The sequence below is a fragment of the Pholcus phalangioides genome, unplaced genomic scaffold (assembly GCF_987345545.1).
Source record: "Pholcus phalangioides strain wild (caught in Gottingen) unplaced genomic scaffold, Ppha-v1.0 ptg000004l_1, whole genome shotgun sequence".
NCBI lineage: Eukaryota > Metazoa > Arthropoda > Arachnida > Araneae > Pholcidae > Pholcus > Pholcus phalangioides.
Window position 1 is genome coordinate 26,610,568 of NW_028301597.1, and position 14,694 is coordinate 26,625,261.

At 33.2% G+C, this 14,694-nt stretch overlaps 2 protein-coding genes across 3 annotated transcripts in view; one reads left to right on the plus strand and one right to left on the minus strand.

The window, feature by feature from the left end:
* Positions 1-275: 275 nt before the first annotated feature.
* On the minus strand, positions 276-8,950 carry LOC149087010 (XK-related protein 6-like). The gene is made up of 4 exons (XM_089231230.1): positions 8,698-8,950; positions 5,423-5,858; positions 4,781-4,983; positions 276-3,787 (listed from the first exon to the last, which is right to left on the minus strand). Exons 2-4 carry the CDS (start codon positions 5,836-5,838, stop codon positions 3,168-3,170), a joined length of 1,239 nt encoding a protein of 412 aa, XP_089087356.1. The 5' UTR covers positions 5,839-5,858; positions 8,698-8,950; the 3' UTR covers positions 276-3,167.
* Positions 8,951-9,759: 809 nt separating this feature from the next.
* Positions 9,760-14,694, plus strand: part of rt (Protein O-mannosyltransferase rt) — a 30,538-nt gene continuing 25,603 nt past the window's right edge. Inside the window, exons 1-5 of one of the 2 annotated variants that reach the window (XM_089231231.1) lie at positions 9,760-10,243; positions 11,931-12,094; positions 12,683-12,786; positions 14,315-14,365; positions 14,529-14,675. In XM_089231231.1, the coding sequence (XP_089087357.1) occupies positions 10,022-10,243; positions 11,931-12,094; positions 12,683-12,786; positions 14,315-14,365; positions 14,529-14,675 (688 nt within the window). In that variant the 5' untranslated portion in view covers positions 9,760-10,021. The remainder of the gene's footprint in view (positions 10,244-11,930; positions 12,095-12,682; positions 12,787-14,314; positions 14,366-14,528; positions 14,676-14,694) is intronic. The other variant, XM_089231232.1, reaches the window with a different exon arrangement.

Below are 14,694 nucleotides of genomic sequence, written 5' to 3' on the forward strand. Positions count from 1 at the left end.
AATAAAAGGAATGAAACACTCTCTGACAATGAAAGATTTCACAGGAGGGACGAAGATTGAACATTTGGATCAAGCTCAATGTCATATAAAAGCAATGTAAGGATGGAATTCCATCTTAAACAAAGCATGGCAATTCCCCAAACTATGCATGAATGACCTTGTAAGTGTCCTCACAAGATGTGTATTGAATTTGAGTGTTTTAGTTTGTTTGTGTTTTGTTTAAGTGTTTCAGCAAGTAAACACTTTATTCATTTTTTTTTTTTACAAATTTTTTTAACAAAAATAAAAAAAGAGGTAATGTAAATTCCTGCCTATAACATTCAAATTGCTTAGTGCAGATTGTAGACCTCAGCATATCTACACTTTTTCTTTCATAAATGTTGGATAAAAAACTGAATATTTTTTTGAATACATAAAATGTATATAGAATATTTTCTTCACAAAAATTTTTTTGAAGTATTTTTTCTCTATTTTCAAAAGGTAACAGATTCGCTAACAGGAATGAGCAGCAGAATTACAATTTTTTTCCTTTGAAAACACTGACCAACAATTCATCTGTATGCTTTAAAATTTCAGCCTTCTGAAGATGGGCAGAGGTTGGGGGGGGGGGCAACATCAATGATTCGAGTGTGACATGTTAAACAATAAAAAATTGCTTTTTTAAAAGGCAAAAATGATAAACAATTTAACAACTTTATATGAAGCAATGAAGAAGGTAATTCATAGTAAGAATTTCTGGATATATTCCACTCAATGTCCGACAACTCATTCAAATAAATCTTTTAAACTTTTTTCGTTGTCTTGTTTTGCCTACATTCAGTTGCACAGTGATGGTAGTCATGGTCTTCAACTTCCATGAAATGAAAAATCTGCATACATAGGACATGTCAGTGTATATTGCAAGACGACTTTTTTCAAAGTAGTGAAATTCAACTTGTGCAGAATTATAGGCAAGAAATGACTGTATGCTATATGTGACATCAGAGAGATCATTTTCAAAGATCTATGATTTAGACTGGTTACAGATCGTCACAAACTGATATTTCTTTTAAATTAACATTCAATATTCCACATTCAGTCATAAAATAAAATATTTTAGTATATTTTGTATAGAAATAATTCTCTTCATAAACATATTTCCTATTGCATTGAGCATGCATGAAAGATTTTTTCTTTTTTCCTCTGCAATAATAATACGTTCCAAACATATTATGAAAGGTAAAAATTAATTCACTTATGCAGGCATACAATGATTTATAAGTGGATGAAATAACAATCCTTTTTCACAGCTTCGTAATTTTCTACCATGACCTTCTGAACAAACATAATAATACAAACACGAGAAATTATATTGTACAGCAAATATTCTATCAGAAAAATTTTCTTACATGAAAAATAAAACTTTTAAATTTTCTAACAAGCTAATAACAGGTGGCAAGATATTTGCTAAGGGAGCATCTTTAAGGCAACGTGTACAAAAGTTGCATAGTAACTAGCATATCAAGCAAAATAACTGACACAAAAGAACAGGGTAACAAACCTATATTAGAACATACTACTGAGAAGTTATATATGTGAAGGCGAAACAGTCAGCAAACCTGTCTGCAAGTTATACTCGCATAAAAATTTAATGTCAGAGTTCTGTAGTTTAATATGTTCAGCATGAGTAAAGATGATCAACTTTGAAAGCACATTTTCAGCTCTTTGTCAATTAATACAGAACTATACCCTTGGCAGCCAAACTTCAGCAATAATTAGAAAGCTCAGCTTATATTTCTTTCTATACCTATTCATATACTACATCAGTCTTTTATTCTTAAAATAAAAAATAAACCAAACATTTGAAACTAATATAAATACTTATTAATAAGTATTACAAACAAATCTGTTTAATTACTGGTCTCAGCATCATTTTGAGACATGATATGTACAAATCATACTTCTCTCTGCTCAAAAAAAAAAAAAAAAACATGGGGGAGGGGGGAAACACATTAAAATACCAAAAAAGTAAAAATAAACACATTCTACCTAAAATTAAAAACATATAAATTGAATAAAATGAAATTTTGGATCTTTGAAATTTCTTTAAACATTTTTTTGTATGTTCCTTCATACCCACACAATTAAAGCCCTCCGCTCTATATCAATGGAAAATATGTTCTAGAGTTCCTCATTCTGATTTTCATGGAGTTTTCAAAAATTCACCAATCTATTTAAAAAAAATTAAATAAAAATCACACTTTCAAACAGATTAATTTAAATAAGTGACACACCCAAAGGATTTGTCACAAGAAATAAATTTGATTATTTTTATTATTAAAATTTGAAAATAAAGTTAAATTTGAAATAGAATTTATGTTGCTTCTTACACTCATTACATTATAATGTATTTGTTGAATGCTTGAAAATTTTTATAAAACCAATGAAAAATATTAATTCTTTTTGCAAAAAAATTTTTTTTCAATGATATATAAACAATGAAGTAACCTAAGCTCTAGATTTATTGTATAACTTTACAATAAAAGCTTCATTTAAGAGATATTTAATTCATTATTAAAAGCATGAACTGATTATTTTATAAATTGTTATGCTCTGCAATTGATTTATGAACAGAAATATGATACAAGGGAAAATTAAATTTTGATTATTTCAAATCGAAGGAATCATTGCCATAAGGTTTGTGTGTGTATATGCTCATACTTATTAACTTAAAACTTTTAAAAATTCACATGTTGGCACAATCAAGAAATGCTCAGATGGTTCTGAGAAGACAGAAAAAATTATGACAGCTACTCAACAAAATTAAAAAGTGGTTCAAAATCATGTTAATTCAATGTTAATTCTCAACACCTGAATCATTTTATTTCTAAAATTTTCTCAGTCTATATGAATGTTTACTTGGCTTAATGACGGTAAAAGTGTTGTTGAAAATAGGCAGTATCAAGAAACAAGTAGCTGACGAAAAATTTAATATAGCTCAAATATACAAGAACATAATGTTTGAGCATTTTCTTTTCTTCTTCCCAAGAGACACCTGTCATTTCCAACCACTGAGACCAGCAAAAAATTATTTAAAAAACAAGGCATGAAACTTTAACACAAATAACAACATTGTGACGATGAGGAAGGTATGAGCTAAAATTCGTAGTGCATTAGAGCGCTTCATATCATGCATTAGGAGCTTTATTTCTGTCCCTGAGGAATCTCAAATAAAATGGCCTCAGCAATCCTAGATAAAAAAGCATGAGGATTATACCTAGGAAAAATAGAATAAAGTGACTCACAGTAATAGGCAAATGATACCAATGATCTGTACTTGAGAGATAATAAGCTGATAAGACCATGCATATATTCTGAATGAATGTGAATGCGTAATACAGAGTGTATAAGCCTATGATGCGTCCTAGCATACCAAAATCAACTTTATACTCAATAAAACAAAATATGTAAACAAACCCCATGAAAACTGATACTACAAGATTCTTCCATGAATAACTTGGAGGTGTGAAGAACAAACATGCAAATACTGTCAGGGCATGGATAGCACAAATTAAAAACACCCAATATGTGAAAACAGAAGCAAAAAAAGCTAGAGCAAGGATCCTGGATGTTATCGAGCAAAACCACCATGCATACTCAATTATAACCAGGCAAAGATCTCCAACTTCTTGTCTTTGTTGAGCACTAGGAGCTTGGCTTGGGTGATGCTTACTGTTCACTTCAAAATGAACGACTACAACAGTCATTGCATTGAGCGAACATATTATGGCAAACACCTGAGCTGCAACTGTCAAGGAGAAACAAAAAAGAAGCAAAACATTAGCTTACCACATAAAATTAAAATTGAACATAAAGTACAGAAATCAGTTTTTTCTGGTGTAAAATGAAAAAGTTTCATACACATTGGAAATACTAATATGTATTACAAGATATACAGAAGACTGGATGTTGTGAAGATATTTATTATTTGAGATGTTAATTAACATCTCAAATAATAAATATCTTCACAACATCCAGTCTTCTGTATATCTTGTATTAACAAGTGGAGAGCGACATTCTTGTCATATAATATGTATTAGTATATTGTTGATCATATTCAATCTGTCCTGTCAATCCTGACAGGATGATCAATCAAAAATATAAATATATATATGATCAAGACAAAATATATTTTTATTTTCTGATAAGTAAATTTTACTGATTGAATTGGCATTGATTTTTATTATTTTATTCCTTTATTTCTATCCTAACCTCTCGAGGGAGAAAAAGAAAAGCTGCAAATAATATGTAGCACAAATAAATTCACACCATGAAATTCAGATGGAAAAAATTCAGATCTATGGATCAAATGGGCAGGGTTTATACTTGTTTTCGTAAAGAAATTTCCTTGACTTTTCCATGTTTTCCAGTCAAATATTCAAAAAATTCCACATGCAATTTTTAATTGAAAATTTAACATCAATTAATTACAATTAATAAAATAAATTATATTAATTACAAAATTGCTTACATTATAAAATTAATTTTTTAATTAACTAATTATTGTCAAATCAGAATCATAATTATTAATTACATTTTTTTATACACACATTTATGCTTTTCAAATACACCTGATAGAAAAATGAAACACAAGATTTTCCTTTTCTGCAATATCACTGTCTGAAAAAGCTGGAAAAGCACCAATGCCAATTCTTTTGTCACCACGTAATCTGGGATTTGACGTGCCCTAATGTAATTAGTTTAAATACGGTAAAACTGATTAAATGAGTATGGTATTTACTTGTATGAATATCCAATGCTTTTGGAGTGGAGAATATTATATACAACTGCAACAGCAACTGAGGAGCCGATTGCAGAAAAGCTTTGAATAACTTTTGCAAGTTATCCTTGCTCTCCCCAGCTCCATGAAATTTCTCGAGATGCTCTACACTTCTGTCTTTGTCAAATAATGCCCGGACTACATAATAAAGTCTTTTCATATAGCTAAATTACAAAGAGAAGGAAAAAAGAAATTATTGGCAATTTTAAATGAAAAAATACATTAGTAAAATCAAATTACAACAGAAAAATTACTTCCTTCATTTCAACCCTTCAAGTCGATAAGAGATGTAATGTATGTGTCGTCATTGCTGCAACTTTTTTGATGATGATGCGAGTTATGAATGTCATGCAAAACACTGTGTGTGCCAATGTTCACTGTTATTTCTGAAATGTTAAGTTTGCGTTATTAAATTACCATCCTACAGGATAGTACATGGGCCATTCAAATACCAACTTGAAGGGTTAAAAAAAATTTGATGTATAGGATATACAATAATTTTTCATGAAAGAAAAATGTGACAAAATAAAAGTTTAAATAGTGAAGCAAACTCATTATTTTTGCTATAATATGACCAATTTATACATGGCAAAAACCACATACCTCCATAGAGGCCAAAGAAGAAATCCAGCACCTGTAAAGATGTATAAAATAACCCATAGAAATTTTCTTGGTACATTGACTTTGGAATTGATCACCAACTGCAGAATAGCATTAATGATGAACATAACAGCTGGAGCACATATGAACAAGACAGTCAAACCAAACCACCAATAATGCCCATCGATGTAATGGCGAATGGCCACAGCAACATCACTGTACACATCAGCTAGAAAACTAACAAAAAGGATGAAAGCTGGAGCAACATATTTGAAAAGCACATACAGTCTTCTTGGCAAAGGAATGCAACAAATTTTTAAGGAACTGTTCAGCTCTTGAACTTCTTCATTTGCCCAGTCCTTTAGCTCCCCTTCCGTTTTTATGTATTCGATACGATCTGGGGATTCTGCGTTATTCATCTTTAATCGTCAGATATATTCTGAAAGCAGAACAAATAAGTTATCATTTAGATAGCAATGAAAGATAACATTATCAAATGCCACAAGCAACAATTTCTAATAAAGGCTGTACATTTCACATTTCCATTCTTATTAATTTTTTGCATACTGGCCATTATAATTTTAATCCCACACTCATTGTTTATATTGAACCCAGAGAGATTTCTTTACTCTGACCATAGTACTACAGTAAAACCTTAATAAGTCATCACTCACGTTATAAAAAAATTATGACTGCTTAAGCGGAGCAATGACTTAAGCAAAATGACATCACTTTCAATGTGCAATATTGAGAAATCTTACACAAATTCAAAGTAATATAAAATTTATTAAAATATGAATTAAAATCCCAATATTAGCAAAATTTATACATAACAAGAAAAAAACTGAATTTTTAACTGAGTTTTTAGTCTACCTTATTATGGTAAAATACATGGTACACTAGTGATTTATACTAGTTATTTTTAATTTAGACAAGTGATTCCCAGCGTGGGCGATGGGATGTTTCAGGAGGGTGGTAGAAGGTACGGGTATAACATAGGATCCTATGGGTTACATTGCGTTGGGGGGGGGGGTGTGATGGGAGAAAAAAATTTCTGAAGGGGTTGATGGGACAAAAAAGGTTGGGAAACTATGATTTAGTCTAATTAGAGCAACTGTTAAAATAGTTAGCCTTTTCCTAATAACAGAACTATATGTATTGCAGATCAACAAAAATAGTTTTAAATTTGAAGCTCTAAATTAGTGGAGCTCCATGTAGAAATCAGGGTCAGCTAAAACAGTTCCCTAATGTTTGTAACTTAATTGGCAAATTAACTTCCTCAGTGTAACTTTCGTTACTTAAGCTATTCTAATTTGGTGCATAAGGCTTTGATGGTCATCTTTGAATATATGAAAATATGCTGTTATCATGGGTGGAGATATGGGAGGCATTCCCCCCCCCCCCCCATATCTCCACCCAGGGTGGTGTCGACCGATCTAATGTATATGTGTATATATAAATTGACATCATTATCATGCCCAGGGCCGCAACTAGATGCTTCGTCACCCAGGGCAAGTGACATTTTGGCACCCCTTTGTAATGTTGGAGAGGTTTGAGAATAAAATTTGCGCCCCCTCTGGTCCAGCGCCCGGGACCCATCTGCTCCCCCTTAGTTGCGGCCCTGATCATGCCCTTTCCCAAACTTCTAAGTCTATCTCTGCCTATAGCTATTATCAAGCTCTTTCTTTAAAGGGAGCCATAGAAATAATATGTTCCTTTCTTTCAAACTTTTCCATAGTGATGAGTCAAGTCCACCAAAACTTGTGAGGAGTAAATGAGGGTTTATAAAAACATGATTATCTATTCCAGAGAATATTTACCATATTTTAACATGTATAAGGAACTCCTTTTTTTGCCAAAAATCTGGTCCCAAACATAAAAGGGATTTCTTATACATGGATAGTATTATAGATGCATCTTTTCAACTTCTTTCCGACAAGTCCAAAAAATGAGAGGATCCTTTATAGGCTACACATTAAAATACGGCGTATATAAGGAAGAATGTTTTTTTTTTAAAGAGAGTCCTGGTTTTTATTATTTACAATCCCTATAGGCTATAGTCTAGGATGTTATATTTTTCATTTGAATCCCTTTTTTGTTCAAAATGTCTTATTTTTCATCTTGATCCCTTACTTAGTTCTGAAAGCGTTACTGTTTTTGTCATTCATTTTCCCCCCCTTTTTTTAACAGCTATAGTTACCTTTCGGCAATGTGTTAACAATTTTTTCCTTGGCAAGAAAGCCGTACGAAAGCTTGACTCCACTTTATTTTTGGAGACTTTTTCATCATGCTTTTGGGAATTTCCCTCGCCAAAGAAAAAATTATCAATACAACGACAAAATAGATTATACTATTAAATTTTATGTTTTGACATGCATGCAATTCTCAGATAAGATAATTCATTTCAGTTTGACAGTTATTTGTTAGCAGAGCTACTTTCTTGTCATAAATGCTTTAAGTTATTTTCAAAACGATATGTTCCGTAAATGCATATGCAAAAATATAAAATATGCTTCTGAAATGTGTAATTTCCTGCATGATATGGATAACTGAAAATTTTGAATGCATATTTCACGTTTTTTATAAGTATATATTTTCTTAATTTTTATGACATGAATGTCGCTCTTCACTTGTTAATACAAGATATACGGAAGACTGTATGTTGTGAAGATATTTATTATTTGAGATGCTAATTTTTTTAAGGAAGGAAAAACTCATCTCTGCCTCTACCGGGAGTCGAACCCGGGTCCCTCGATTGCCGGACGAGTGCTCTGACTACTAAGCTACAGAGGAGATAGAGATTTTCCTTCGCTAGAGCGTATATATGTGCCCAACGGAACCGATCAGCCAATAGCTCATGGACGACGAGCCACCAGATGGCTATATATATATATATGACATGAATGTCGCTCTTCACTTGTTAATACAAGATATACAGAAGACTGGATGTTGTGAAGATATTTATTATTTGAGATGTTAATTTTTTTTAAGGAAGGAAAAACTCATCTACGTCACAGCACTCGTCCGGCAATCGAGGGACCCGGGTTCGACTCCCGGTAGAGGCAGAGATGAGTTTTTCCTTCCTTAAAAAAATTAACATCTCAAATAATAAATATCTTCACAACATCCAGTCTTCCGTGTATCTTGTTTTAATTTTTAGTTCATATTTTTACTTTTTTGGTTGCATAATTGCATACTTTAACTACATATTTTGCCACTTTTTTTAATGCATATAATCCGGCCCCTAGTAATAATTATCCATCCATATAAATACTCACACTTCACAGGCTTGATCATTTGTTTACTATCAACAACCAACAACACCGAGCAAAAATCGGCGCATTACTGTTAGTATTAAAACTTATCAGCAATGAATCAATATCATCTAGGCAAAATCACCGCTCAAAATAAACATAAAGTGCTTTTTTAATCAGTGTCTATAGCACTGATAAATTCATATATATTTTTTTAATAAAAAAAAAAGATAAATTTTTTTGATAACTACATTTTCATTACATCACGGTTACAGGTAATGACTCAATGGTTCAAGGAGAACTCACGAAATGGGGTCAAGATTAAACTGATAATTATGATGAATTTTTATATTATGAAAAAAATATGAATAAGGAGATTAAGGAGTAATTGTTTAATTTTTATATTTGAGGGGACAGTAAATCTCTAGGGTAAAGTCCTGTTTTTCCTCAGAGCAGGGATTTTTTTTTTTTTTTGCGCCGCGTACAACGTGAATCATTCAACGCGACACGGCGTTCCCTAACCAATAGGAAAGGTTGTTTCCCTTCAGAGCGCACGATGCCTCATGCCAGCGCTTTGCGTCGGGCGGGATTGGCCGGAGCAGTGAAATACGTCTCACGCCGCGCGTTTCGCCGATCTTTGCGTTGTTGTTGTGTTTGCACAGAAATCAAACGCTTGAATTGAGATATGCCAACACCTTTCTATAGCTGGTGTTTGATACGCAGACGACAGAAATGCTGATGCGCCACGCTAGGAAACACACAAAAGCATAGCGATCTTCTGAAATCTTTCAATTTAAACCGGGCTTTCCTAAGAGCAGGTTTTCTACGGTGCATGCTGCGTGGGAACGCTGATTGGTTAAAGAAAAAAAAAACGTGAATTTCAGGTTTCCAATCAATCCCCTATCACGCTGCACACGACGCAGAAATCCTACACCTAGGAAAACCCGACTTAAACATAACAAAAACGCCGATTGGTGAAACACGCGGCGTACGACGCATTTGACTACTCCAAAACCAGTCGGCCAATCATGCCCAACGTGAAGCTACGGCGTGAGGCGTCTGTTGGAAGCTCAGTGATTGGAAGACAGTCATACTGCTTTTCCTATGGTCAGTGCACGGCATGTCGCGTTGTACGCGTCGCAAAAAAACCTGCTCCTAAGAAAAGGGGCTTAAGATTCAAATTGGAGATCCAGGCGGACAGACCAGAACGCTCAGCTTGGTCGAAAAACTTGTTTATGTCTGAAAAAAGGGACATTTAATTTACATTTTTTTTTATACAAATGCATTTTGTAGTGTATGAGGTATTGTTTTATCGCCGGTGGATTTGAGGACACCATAGAAAGACGAAATGAATTCCTCAAAATCTCCTTCAGTTGCGACGAAAAAGACGTGTAGCGATGCAACGGACAAGCAACTGCCCGACAAAAACGACGATCGCGTTAAACAAGCGATGAGCGACCGTGTCAACGTGTCAGATGCACTGCCCACTAAAAAAGATGAGTCGCCAAAAGTTGATTGTGACAAGAAATTCGAAAAAAATGGACCGAAACCTTCGATACGCGCGAAGGCGGTGAGTTTGGCGTAAATTTAAACGTTTAATTATTTACATTGTAAATTCACAACCGGTTTTTTTAGTATGTTGAAAAAAAAAATGTGGATAAATTAGCTGTTAAAATTGCGACCAGAGTTTTATTTGTAAGCGCCATATATCATATTATTCACTCGTGAAATTGTACGTATGTTACAGGCGAAGTCTGGCCACTTCTCCATTGGTGCCACAAATCGGCCACTTCATAAAGTGGATGACCAGATAGTGGCCACCTTGTGAAGTGCCTAGCCTTCGGGCATTGGCCATAACCAGGGTCATCTTAACAATTAGCGCTGTTGTTTTAAAGCATGGGCAAAGCCCTGGGGGGTCTCATGATAGAGAGATCTAGTACTATGATATTTCACATCACAAGGACCTGGGTTTAAACCCCACCAGTGTCACAGTGGTGGTCGGCTGAAGTTTATTTTCTATGTTTCCCAAAAAAAAAAAAAATTTGATGCGTTAATGTGAGCCGATCTCCTCGTTAGAAATTCTTGCTGCAGAGAGCAACTGCCATACAATGGGTACAAATATTCAACACACAACACTAGATACTCTCTCAGACTGTAGGCCTAAAACACATACGCACATTTCCGTCATAACTCAATCATCAGTAGACCATAACATAGGCGGAGATTGACTTGGAAGTTTGGGGGGGGGGCACGATGATGATGATGTCAATTCATATATACATATATACATTAGATCCGTCGATTCCACCTTTGACTCTGGGGAGGGGGCAATCTCCGCCCATGGACCATAACAATAGACCAGAGTTGTGCTTGATAAGAAAGATAGCGCGGTCGATGCTCGTTATAAAGTCCTCACATTATAGCGACCATTCCATTACAACGATGTTTGGGATAAATTCCAAATTCTTTCGAAATAAAAATATCCTTTATGTTTACTTTTTGATATAACAACCACCCAATATCACGCCCATTTTTGATGGAACGATGGAGGATCATTATAATGAGTGTCGACTGTACTATGCAAAAAATAATTAATGCTTGTCCTAGAAAGCCAGAAATGCATGTGGGATATTTGCAGAGGGGAATGTTTTGTTTTAGTACAGGGCTGGACAAATCCCAGCTCGCCATGTCGACTAAAAAATTGCTATCAGCATCTAAAATTTTCTCTGTGTAGAGTTAATAAATTGCCGGCTGAAAGAAGCACAAAACATTTGGAATTTATAGCAGCATATCTGCCAACATGAAAGGGGGTCAGCATGTCTTGAAAAAGTCAAAAGAAACATCATTTTAGACATTTTTCTTCAGGGAAATTTTTGTAGAGCCTAAAAAATTGTTCAGTCACCTAGTTTTTTTTTTGCAATTTGTCCGCCATGCTTTACTATAATTTTATAATGAGATAACTAATGACACTTTTTTGATCAGAGTCAGAAAACCTATCAAAATAAATTTAAAAAAATTCTTTATTATTGATCGTAAATTTTTCTGTAAAATATGATTTTGCAACCTTATAAAATTTTCTATATATAAACTCATGATTTTAGGTTTCCAGAGGAAAATCTCTGTTGTGCGTAAATATTATATTATGTATTAAACAAAGAATAGTTTTAATTTTTTTTTTTTCATGTTTATAGTAATTTTACATGAATCAGTTATTGTTTCTTTGTGGAAATAACATAAATATGAAATTTTTTTTCTAGGAGGACTTGTCTAAAACTCCCGATTCCATGTTCACGAAGTCTTGGTTTAGTCATGACTCTAGGCCGCTCACATTTGAGATAAAAGTTGATGTTGCAGCAATACTGATTTTTATATGTGCTGCTATTACCCGCATGTGGAGGTTGGATCAACCCAGAGGAATTGTGTGAGTTGATATATTTTCTTTTTTTTTTATAAAGCATCTGGTGATTTTTTGCATGATAAAATACAATATTTATTTCTGTATACATACAGGAATAAATGTTGAATAATTGATATTTATTTAATTTCACAATACATCTCTTTATTTTAAAAAAAACATTTGTAGGACCAAGTGGTACTTTGTTAATGGTGCTAAACGTTTCCTCTTGTTGAGTGTGCAAATAAATATTAATATTTAATACTGAGGAACCAGTTTAGTCTTTTAACAGGTGTATTCACTTATTTGCAGCCTTCCTGCAAATGGGTGAAATATGCAATGCTAATACTACTTGGGTGGTATCGTTATGTATTGATAAAGAAATAAGTTTTCACATACTATAAGCTTACAAGGGTATTACTCTACATTCTAGGGACATTTACTAATTTGTAGATTATTCCGCTTCTGGATGCAAATTGGTTAATAGCTTCAATGTAGAAAATCCAATGTAAAATTTTTTTGTGAATTCAATCAATACTTAATAATGTATGAACATGATTGTTTCATACTTTATGAAAAAAAAAAAGTTTTTTAAATGGGAATTGTATTTTGCAGGTTCGATGAATTACATTATGGAAAAAGTGTAAGTCTTTACATGAAACAAACCTTTTTCTTTGATACTTACCCACCTCTTGGAAAACAGCTGATTGCATTAGCAGGTATTCTATGTTTTTACATGAAGTATTCATTGTTTATTGGTAAAATTGATAATTTTATAAAAGAATATTAGCAATTATTCTTTGATTCAGATGTACAGTAGACTCTTGCTAATCTGTCACATATCAGACCAGGGTGTGTTGCATAATCAAAATTGTCTGATTACTAGAAGTCAATTCAGAAAGCCAATTCAAATAATATAAACTTCTGTGCACAGGCATACAGTGATATGTTTTTCTCTTCTATGTTCAAAGAAAACCCGTCTAAAAAATTCCAGATTACTGGGTGGACTGGATTAGCACACGGTTAGATTATCAAGAGTCTACTGTAATATGAAAATTTAGTTCGTATATGGGATACTTTTTACAATACAGTGAAACCTTGATGTAGCGATACTGTAGACTGAGAATAAATATATTTGCAAGGAGGTTATCATATTATATCGAGAGCTAGCATTATCACGCACCACTGAATTAATACTGTTTTTAAAATTTTTTCTGAATTGCTGTTATTGGTATCATTAAAAATGCATTAAAAAAACCTTTATTTGTAACAAAAAGTAAAAATTTGATTAATTTATTAATATTATTCAGTTAGTTATTCCACACTGTAAAGTGGTTTACCACACATTACTTTTGTGTAGTGTCTAGGAAGTAGCTTCACAGCAACTTCCTTTACACTTTCAGATGATAGATATAGCAAAATGCCTATAAGGTATTATACGATAGGTAAAGAAATTGTGTGCAAACCTTTAATTTTAATCATTTATTTGCTTCAAACATATTTTAAAACAATATTAATTAAATTCTGCAACCAATCATTTTAAACAGTTAAACTATAATTTGGGCCATGATAAAGAAATGCAGTTTAAACGAAAAGCAAAATTCATAACATAAAAGAAAATTATCTTATGAGCCGCTCAAAATAGTAATTATAATACAAGTGGTCAAACAGACCCAAAAGTCACTGAAACTAAAAACTTAACACTCACCCACCATCATCCTCTGCCGTTGGAGCATCCTGTAGTGGGGAAAACCCTTATTTCATTCTATTTTACTTCATTTTTAACTAAATTTCAAAGCAACCCAGATCAGTCCAGCCAGGAAGAGCTGGACCTTCGAACACTGGAAGCTCCCGCCAAGAAATGTATGGAACACCCATATTTTGAGCACTTTGATTAGGAGGCTATTTTCTAATTTGTCAAATTGATCATGTGACAACTTCTGGAATCTCATCCAAATGTGGGAATTGGACAGAACAGAGTATGTTTATAAATTGATGGCAGTTGCCAACTTAAAAATACAACAGGTTGGTACATTAACTTAAAAAGGCTTTTGTGGAAAATAGAAAGTCAGCCAGGCACGAAAGCAAAGAAAAAAGAAGTGCTCGATTATATGATTCATAAAAATGAATTGAAGATATAAAAAATAACCTTCTCATACTGTTTCATGGATGAATTTTTCTATAGTTTGCTATATTTCTTCATTTTAAAATTCACCCATTTGTTATTGTATTTATTTTCTCGCACAGGATACGCTGCTAATTTTGATGGGAATGTAGAATTCAGTGGTATTGGAGGAGGTGTGTATAATGTAATTTCTTTTTTTCCCCATTTTATGCCTGATTATTATTATTATAGCATGTAAAAATTTCTTTATAACCTACATGAAAAAGCAACTATACCATACAACATAATATTTTCTACTACCATCAAAGGATTTTTCTTGTTTGGTTTTTGTTTCAGTATATCCATCACATATGCCTCTTCGAGCTCTAAGATTTATTCCTGCTTTGTTTGGTAGTCTTCTAGCTCCTACAGTGTATTACTTGGTAATAGAAATGGGACTAACCCACCGAACTGCCGTACTTGCTGGTGTGATAATTATTTTAGGTAAAACCTCAATGTTGGG